General features: G+C 37.4%; 1 protein-coding gene across 3 annotated transcripts in view; it reads left to right on the plus strand.

The window, feature by feature from the left end:
- The window catches only part of LOC110454289 (SH3 domain-containing kinase-binding protein 1-like), a 35,678-nt gene extending 26,304 nt beyond the window's left edge, over positions 1-9,374 (plus strand). For all 3 annotated transcript variants that reach the window (XM_021503726.1, XM_021503725.1, XM_021503727.1), the window contains 4 exons: positions 4,161-4,271; positions 6,351-6,405; positions 7,149-8,000; positions 8,171-9,374. In XM_021503726.1, coding sequence (XP_021359401.1) covers positions 4,161-4,271; positions 6,351-6,405; positions 7,149-7,411 — 429 coding nt within the window. In that variant the 3' untranslated portion in view covers positions 7,412-8,000; positions 8,171-9,374. The remainder of the gene's footprint in view (positions 1-4,160; positions 4,272-6,350; positions 6,406-7,148; positions 8,001-8,170) is intronic.
- The last annotated feature ends 275 nt before the right edge of the window (positions 9,375-9,649 follow it).

Here is a 9,649-nt window from a genome sequence, read left to right on the forward strand (position 1 = left end):
AGCTAACACTATCTCTGTGATTACCCGTTAACAATAGCTCTACTAATTGAAATGATTTGCAGTCGCGATCGACGGACCGTGTTGTTGTTTTTTTCACTCGCCAACACGTGGCGTGAATTACGAAGCCCTACTGCATTGTCATAACTACAGACTGATTTGACTGATAAGGGATTATAAAAAATATGTTTATACTAGAAGCGTGGACAATCAATACATCCTCTTCAAATCTACTCCAAGGAAAAAAATAGTTAACACAGACTATTTTTACGATGCTTCATTTAATAAATATTGAAATAATTCACGAGGTTATTATCAATCACGTGTTTATGTAATGTCAGACGCGAGATCAACATGAAAGTGAGCCGGAAAAAAACCATGCTATACGTTATACGCATAGGCGATTTGAAAATACTTACAGAACTTACATAGAACGGAGCTTAAATATGGGGAAACGCACCGAGATGTCGAAACGTAATGTCGTAAGTTGATCGGCGATTCTCTGGCATAGGAATTTGGCTAAACTTTTTTTTGTTAACGGTTACCTATTTATTAATACTTTTCACATAAACTCACATAACAACACATTATGTATCTTTTATTAATGTTTGACATAAATAAATTTGTTGATCGTCATTTGTCTTAGAGTTCCGTGTACCAAGGGACATAATCCAAGATGGCGATCTCTCAGAATCGTCGATCTTTTCCTGAAAAAAAATTGAATTTTTCTATACCTGTGTAGTTTACGCACCCCCCACTTTGGGTATTAAATTTCTGAAAAAAAAGTGCGCAAATTACATGGGTTTTTATGGTAATACAGATATGCTACAAGGATTGGCCTTGGGGTGTGGCATATTCCCTTGGATCTCATTTGGAGGATATTTTGCAGTGATTGCTTAGATATCCAGGTGAGCGATACAGGCCCTCTAGAACTCTTGTTTTTTAAGACAGAATGACTGAATTTTGATTAAACTTGCCTGGTGTTCTACTGACTCAGTTCTCCCTCAGGGATTTGATTGGCGAATTCCGTGGATATTTAAATAAAGCTGCTATGTTCTGATTGGTTATTTGTTTTCCATGCAATGTCCTATGACAGTATGTTCAAATTTTTATCAACCTTGATTGATGTAGATGTACTGCTTACAAAAGTCTTGGGTTTGATGTTTAAGGAAATAGTGAGTATTTAATAGACTTCATTCTCAAATCTGATTGGCTGAGCTTTCTGTGCAGTGTCTTGTGTGGAAATGATTGGATATTGATAACACTTACCTGGTAATCTACTTACCCTAGCTTTCATGATTGGCAAGTTCTTTGGATATATTAAATGTCTGAGGGTGCTGCATTCTGATGGGTTGATTGCTTTCTATGTGATATCGTTTACAGAATGTCCAGATTTTGAACAAACTTGCTTGATGTAGTTTACCCAAATCTCTCAGTTGGGTTAAATGTTCAGCGAGTTCCACACATATTTAGTGAATTCTGATAGTTTTCCATGCAATATCTTGTGATGGAATGATCAAATTATGTACAATTTCCCCAAGCCTCCTGCTTAGTTTCCAGTGTAACTGGTTACTTAGTCGATATCTAACATTTCCCAGACCCTTTAGTCCAGTGTGGTCACCGTCTGGTGAATCTGAATGTCTGACATACATGTACATATGGCAATTACTTTTTGTTTCATAGATATGATGTTGTTCATGATCGATGGTAAATGGTACAGATAATATAATGAACATGGTGAAAGAGAACCTAATTATTAACCCGATCCCATAAAACAAGATGGCTGCCATGGTTTCTGATTAGCTAAGATATTTGGATCAAAAGTTTTGTTATTCTCTTCTGATTTTTGATGGTTACAGGTATTTGTCAGATTACAAACATGCATATCACCAATACTTCAAAATTTAAAAGGATTGCTGTGGCTTCTGCTCAGAGAATATGGGAGATATTTATACAGTCATACACATGGTGGGACCCTTGCTAATCTGTCAGTTTAAGTTTTGATTAAGAATATAAGTTTTGAAAAACTTAAAATGACTAAACGAAGTGCCTTCATGTCCAGTACAGTGAGCAGGCTGTCTCTGCTTCATTGCTTGGTGGTGCCACAGCTGCTGCCTTTCCAGTTTCCTCTTCCTCAACTTTATCTTACATGATTTCTAGCTCACCTGCCCTGTATGGGTTAGACCTGGTATAAGTGGATAGATACACAGTGCGGCCATATTAAACTACCTGTAAATCCTGTTGACAACAGACTGAACTTTGGAATATAGGCAGTGTTCTGTTTGATATACCATATACCTGTAGGTAGCATACCATAGTATTGGGAGGTTATTGGTTATATCAGTGGGATAAGATTAGTGTGACTGTTACAGGGCAAATCTTACTGAATACACGGAAATAAGTCTAGTTATGTGTTATTCATTGATCAATGAAATTGTAGATACCTTATGGTTCTAAAGAGATATTGTTAGTCTAGATTATGGTTCTTCATGGCGAGAGGGAGATTTAAAATTAGGATCAAATCAATACAAAATCATAGCTTTTGATAGAGCCACTTCTGTATTTTACAATCTTAAGGGTTAAGGTATTTGTTTTCTTTCTGTTTGTATAATGTATGTCTATAGTCAACTTTTGATTAATATCTCACTACTTCTCCATGCTGTAATTTACTCATCTTTACTTCTATTCATATTCACTTTTTAATCCTAATCCTTTTATTTCCAGGAAAACAAAATTGTGCTAGTATCTTAAACATAAGATATGTATGTTAATGATGATTACTGTAGATGTCCAGACTTCTCTTTATCAAGAATTACTTAGATATCCAGAAAATTCAGGTGCCTTTTATCAGAACAACAGTAGATGTCATGGTATCTCTTCATCAGGATTCCCAGTATTACTTGATGAGAATTACTAGCATCCCATCTTTGGAATTAAAATGATAAAACAAGTTTAAGCTGTAGGGTTTATTGGGTGTCAGTTGTGATAAACTGGTTTATCAGGGGTACAGAGAGAGGTCGGAGAGTATTATCTGGTACACAGCTGGCCATGGGCAGGTGTGAATATCTGGTGTATATAGGGACAGGTGTGAAATACGTCATATATTTATGTTTGTGTCTTCAGTATACTGGTGAGAATAACCTTTAGTATATAAATACTAGCACACTGTGTTGGTGAGATACATTATATTACCTCTGTGTTGGTGAGATACATTATATTACCCCTAGCTTGTGTTGGTGAGATACATTATATTACCCCTAGCTTGTGTTGGTGAGATACATTATATTACCCCTAGCTTGTGTTGGTGAGATACATTATATTACCCCTAGCTTGTGTTGGTGAGATACATTATATTACCCCTAGCTTGTGTTGGTGAGATACATTATATTACCCCTAGCTTGTGTTGGTGAGATACATTATATTACCCCTAGCTTGTGTTGGTGAGATACATTATATTACCCCTAGCTTGTGTTGGTGAGATACATTATATTACCCCTAGCTTGTGTTGGTGAGATACATTATATTACCCCTAGCTTGTGTTGGTGAGATACATTATATTACCCCTAGCTTGTGTTGGTGAGATACATTATATTACCCCTAGCTTGTGTTGGTGAGATACATTATATTACCCCTAGCTTGTGTTGGTGAGATACATTATATTACCCCTAGCTTGTGTTGGTGAGATACATTATATTACCCCTAGCTTGTGTTGGTGAGATACATTATATTACCCCTAGCTTGTGTTGGTGAGATACATTATATTACCCCTAGCTTGTGTTGGTGAGATACATTATATTACCCCTAGCTTGTGTTGGTGAGATACATTATATTACCCCTAGCTTGTGTTGGTGAGATACATTATATTACCCCTAGCTTGTGTTGGTGAGATACATTATATTACCCCTGTGTTGGTGAGATACATTATATTACCCCTAGCTTGTGTTGGTGAGATACATTATATTACCCCTGTGTTGGTGACATACATTATATTACCCCTAGCTTGTGTTGGTGAGATACATTATATTACCCCTGTGTTGGTGACATACTTATATAACCACTGTTGATATGAGATACCTATATTACCCCTTGTATGGGTATACTAATACCACCGTGTTGTAAGTACTGTTCAGTAAATATGATTAGTTTGATGTTTTGTATTATAGGACGAACCAAAGGTTAATGGAGACATACCGCCTGTGAAGGAGGTGAAGGAAGTGAAGGAGGTGAAGGAGCCCCCAAAACGTCCCCCACTCACACGCGAGATGAGGGAGGAGGTAAACAATTCTAGTCAAATTTCTATAATGTATTGAAAGCAGGATTTTGCAGGTTCCTCAGAAAATTGTGATTAAGGACATTTCTGCTTCAAAGTTAACATGACATTATTTTGAATGGGAGTATCTGGAAATAAAATTTGCCAGCTAGATTGTAAAGGGGCTAGATACCCAAAATTCTAGAGTAATTTACACTGTCAACTGTCATTTACAAAATGTATCCACTGTTTGTTCATCCCCCACCAGGCTTGTGTGAGGGACGTATGGTTTCCATTCTGTCTGTCTGTCTGTCTGTCTGTTTGTCTGGTGTATTGTTTACCAGTCCTTGTTGTGTCGCCTACAACGCAAGGTGAAAAATTGGTATTACTTTGTCAGCGTCGGTTGCATCTTCCGAAACAACGTTTTCGTGCAATAACTTGAGTTTTTTTGGGTTGATTGAACTCAAACTTGGTACACATATTGCATATTAATAAAGCTCAGACAAGTTCGCATTTCAGAAGTTTACATGTTTTTTAGCCCACCATCAGCTGATGGTGGGCTATTCAAATCACCCTGCGGCCGTGGTCCGTCGTCCGTGGTCTGTCGTCCGTCCGTCGTCCGTCCTTAAACATTTCTTGTTATCAGTATTTCTCAAGAAGTACCAGAGGGATCTTTCTCAAATGTTATATGTAGGTTCCCCTTGGTCCTTAGCTGTGCAGGGCAACTTTTGAGACTGATCGGATAAACAACATGGCCGACAGGCAGCCATCTTGGATTTTGATAGTGAAAGTTTGTTATTGCTATTTCTCAAGAAGTACCTGAGGGATCTTTCTCAAATTTTATACGTAGGTTCTCCTTGGTCCTAATTAGCTGTGCAGGGCATTGTTTGAGACTGATCGGATAAACAACATGGTTGACAGGCAGCCATCTTGGATTTTGATATTGAAAGTTTGTTATCGCTATTTCTAAAGAAGTACCAGAGGGATCTTTCTCAAATTTTATATGTAGGTTTCCCTTGATCTCTCGTTGTACATGTTATATTTTGAGACTGATCATAAAAACAAAATGGATTAAAAGAAGAACTAAACAGATCTTTCTCATATTGCAATGATTGATTCTATTTCTTTCACATTAAGTACTGTACTAGTAAATATGTGAAATGACAAACTCTCTTTGAAGGTTGGCTTTCATACACATCAGTATTAAGTTTAGATCAAATGTTACCTCAAGGTGCATTTACTGTTAACATGACTCGATCAAACAGATTAGAGGAAAGAAGAGAAAAGATCGATCTGTCAAAGAACTTAATGAAGAAGGTACAATGGTGGGCGCCAAGATCCCTCTGGAATCTCTTGTTTTATGGAGTTATGCCCGTTTTGTTGCCAAATAAGGGCATTATGTAGTAAACACAAGAACTTTTTTATTTTCTAATTCATTCCTTTCAAAGCGGTAATGCTAGAAGCAATAATGTTCAACACATATTATGGGTTTTTCTGTTGAGTTTCAACATTTTGCATTTTGGCATACCGCACTTGACATAGCGACGTTCATCATTTTTGCCGTTAATTTTTGCTTATTTCTGCGATAACTCTAGCCAAAACTCTTTTTTTCCCCACTAAAAGCGCTGAGCAGGCGACACATTCACTCCTGTGGAATTCTTATCTAATCATTTGTACAGAGTTATGGCCCTTTATTTTAGGAGACACTAACCCTAATGAGATTTTTAGAAATTTATTTCATAGTATCTAAAAACGTTATGTATTGTTCAACAATTTACGAAGCTTGCAAAATCTCGTGGCACCATATTTTACTCTTAAGATGACTACATGTTTTATACAGGAGTAGCAGGAATTTAGTGCTCTATTTGACTCATTCACCCCCCTATATTTTATAAAAAAAACTTTTCTAACCTTTGAATTGGAATAGTTCAAATGTGTCTTCAGGGTTGAATGAGTGAAGATGACCTCTGGAGAAGAATGTCATGTACAATGCAAATCAATCTTAGATGACTTTAGTAGGTGAAGGTCATGTACTTCTATATAACATGACTTTAGTAGGTGAAGGTCATGTATGTCATGTCACATGTGATGATGTTTTTTACAGTCGCCACCTGCCAAGCCCCAGCATGCCCCAGCCAGGCCTCCTGACCCCAACCCAGGTTTGTATGGTCTACTGTTAACACTTTTCTTCTTGCCTGTGTTTATTGTTAGTCATGAACGGTTTCTAACACAAGACTAAAACATATTTATCAAAATATCTTGAAGCTTAAGAATGGACTCTGGACATGTCTAGTGATTATATCATCTTTTCACATTATGTGCCCCGATTTTAAGTACTCCAGGGATAGTTTTATCCTATAATTTTGTCCTGAAGAAGCCCACTGTAGGGGCAAACCAGGGATAGTTTTATCCTATAATTTTGTCCTGAAGAAGCCCACTGTAGGGGCAAACCAGGGATAGTTTTATCCTATAATTTTGTCCTGAAGAAGCCCACTGTAGGGGCAAACCAGGGATAGTTTTATCCTATAATTTTGTCCTGAAGAAGCCCACTGTAGGGGCAAACCAGGGATAGTTTTATCCTCTAATTTTGTCCTGAAGGAGCCCACTGTAGGGGCAAACCAGGGATAGTTTTATCCTCTAATTTTGTCCTGAAGAAGCCCACTGTAGGGGCAAAACCGGTCGACACTTCTAATAAACTACAAGAATAACTTATTGCTCCTTCGCCTGTTGTGATTGAATCTACTTTACGATGTTCTCACTTTTACTCAATCCCCTGCATACTTTCGGGTATCCAGACGAGGAGCAAAGGACCAAATTATTCCACCATTAAGAAAACCACGGCATTGGCTCTACCCTTGCCTTATCTTTTCACATTGGTTTATTTTCTGTTGTCTGTCCTCAGGGAACGCCATGCTGCTGTCTGCCATAGAAGAACTCAAGAAGGAAATGCGAGAGTTACGGGCAACATGTGCTTCTAAATCAGCAATTGATGAACTGCGCAGCGAAAATGAGAAATTACGAATGGAAGTTGAACACATGCGAAGTAAACAATCGCGACAGATAAAAGACTTAATGGCAGAGGTGGACGAAGAGAAAAAGATTCGACTAAACACACAAGTGGAGGTTGAACGAATCCGCAAACTTCTCACTGAGTCACATGTGTGATTATGTCGGTGTTCTATTCATATTCTCAGGAGCTAAGCATGCAAGGATAGATGTGTATAGGCCAGTCATCAGACATCACAGTGCTACACATAGTCTTACACAGATCAGCAAGTCTTACCTGTTCTCGAAAGATAGTGGATTTAATTAATTTTGTACATAACGCCAATTCATGTTGATATTATGTACAGATAATTCACGTTTTCTGTTTGTGATTCATATTTAGCAAAATGTATCTAACGAAACAGTGAGTTTTTGTATGAAATACATGCTTTGTGAATTGGCTCATCCTCTTGGACCTCACATTAAATTTGACCTGTATGCAGGTGTTGGGTACTCATCATTAGAGCTGGCAACTCATCTAGGACCGAGGAGTTGCCAACTCTCCCTCACTCACATGGTACTGTCTGTGAGGACCACTGTGAGGATAGGTGTGACCAAGAGACACGGGTAGACTGATCCTTATTAGGTCTGGTTGTATCAAAATGTGCTTCATAAAACTTTAAAATGATAACCAGGTCACAACTGTGTTAACCTGTTAATGTATACCTGGTCATAACTGTGTTAACCTGTTAATGTTACAGTATACCAGGTCATAACTGTGTTAACGTTACGTTATACCAGGTCATAACTGTGTTAACGTTACGTTATACCAGGTCATAACTGTGTTAACGTTACGTTATACCTGGTCATAATTGTGTTAACCTGTTAATGTATACCTGGTCATAACTGTGTTAACCTGTTAATGTTACAGTATACCAGGTCATAACTGTGTTAACCTGTTAATGTTACAGTATACCAGGTCATAACTGTGTTAACCTGTTAATGTTACAGTATACCAGGTCATAACTGTGTTAACCTGTTAATGTTACAGTATACCAGGTCATAACTGTGTTAACCTGTTAATGTTACAGTATACCAGGTCATAACTGTGTTAACCTGTTAATGTTACAGTATACCAGGTCATAACTGTGTTAACCTGTTAATGTTACAGTATACCAGGTCATAACTGTGTTAACCTGTTAATGTTACAGTATACCAGGTCATAACTGTGTTAACCTGTTAATGTTACAGTATACCAGGTCATAACTGTGTTAACCTGTTAATGTTACAGTATACCAGGTCATAACTGTGTTAACCTGTTAATGTTACAGTATACCAGGTCATAACTGTGTTAACCTGTTAATGTTACAGTATACCAGGTCATAACTGTGTTAACCTGTTAATGTTACAGTATACCAGGTCATAACTGTGTTAACCTGTTAATGTTACAGTATACCAGGTCATAACTGTGTTAACCTGTTAATGTTACAGTATACCAGGTCATAACTGTGTTAACCTGTTAATGTTACAGTATACCAGGTCATAACTGTGTTAACCTGTTAATGTTACAGTATACCAGGTCATAACTGTGTTAACCTGTTAATGTTACAGTATACCAGGTCATAACTGTGTTAACCTGTTAATGTTACAGTATACCAGGTCATAACTGTGTTAACCTGTTAATGTTACAGTATACCAGGTCATAACTGTGTTAACCTGTTAATGTTACAGTATACCAGGTCATAACTGTGTTAACCTGTTAATGTTACAGTATACCAGGTCATAACTGTGTTAACCTGTTAATGTTACAGTATACCAGGTCATAACTGTGTTAACCTGTTAATGTTACAGTATACCAGGTCATAACTGTGTTAACCTGTTAATGTTACAGTATACCAGGTCATAACTGTGTTAACCTGTTAATGTTACAGTATACCAGGTCATAACTGTGTTAACCTGTTAATGTTACAGTATACCAGGTCATAATTGTGTTAACCTGTTAATGTTACAGTATACCAGGTCATAACTGTGTTAACCTGTTAATGTATACCAGGTCATAACTGTGTTAACCTGTTTATGTATACCAGGTCATAAATGTGTTAACCTGTTAATGTTACTGTATACCAATACACCAGGGGATTGATTTTACCTTTGAGCCTTTGATTCTCCAGTTGTTGGCTGATGACAGTAGACGTGAATGTACATTGTTACTGTATTGGGAGGTAATAGAGAAGGCTGACATTATTGTTGTGTGTTCTCACATGGCCATGGGAAAACAGTATATATATCCGTGTGTACACAGAATCAAAGATATCCCTAGCTAGTGCCTGTACAAACAGGATCGTAGCTTCCATTTAATATATTACTGTTTTCTGTGCTGATATCATTCCAGGAGGACACATTCTTTTCAGTAAACAG

This window comes from Mizuhopecten yessoensis, unplaced genomic scaffold, assembly GCF_002113885.1.
Source record: "Mizuhopecten yessoensis strain PY_sf001 unplaced genomic scaffold, ASM211388v2 scaffold7763, whole genome shotgun sequence".
NCBI lineage: Eukaryota > Metazoa > Mollusca > Bivalvia > Pectinida > Pectinidae > Mizuhopecten > Mizuhopecten yessoensis.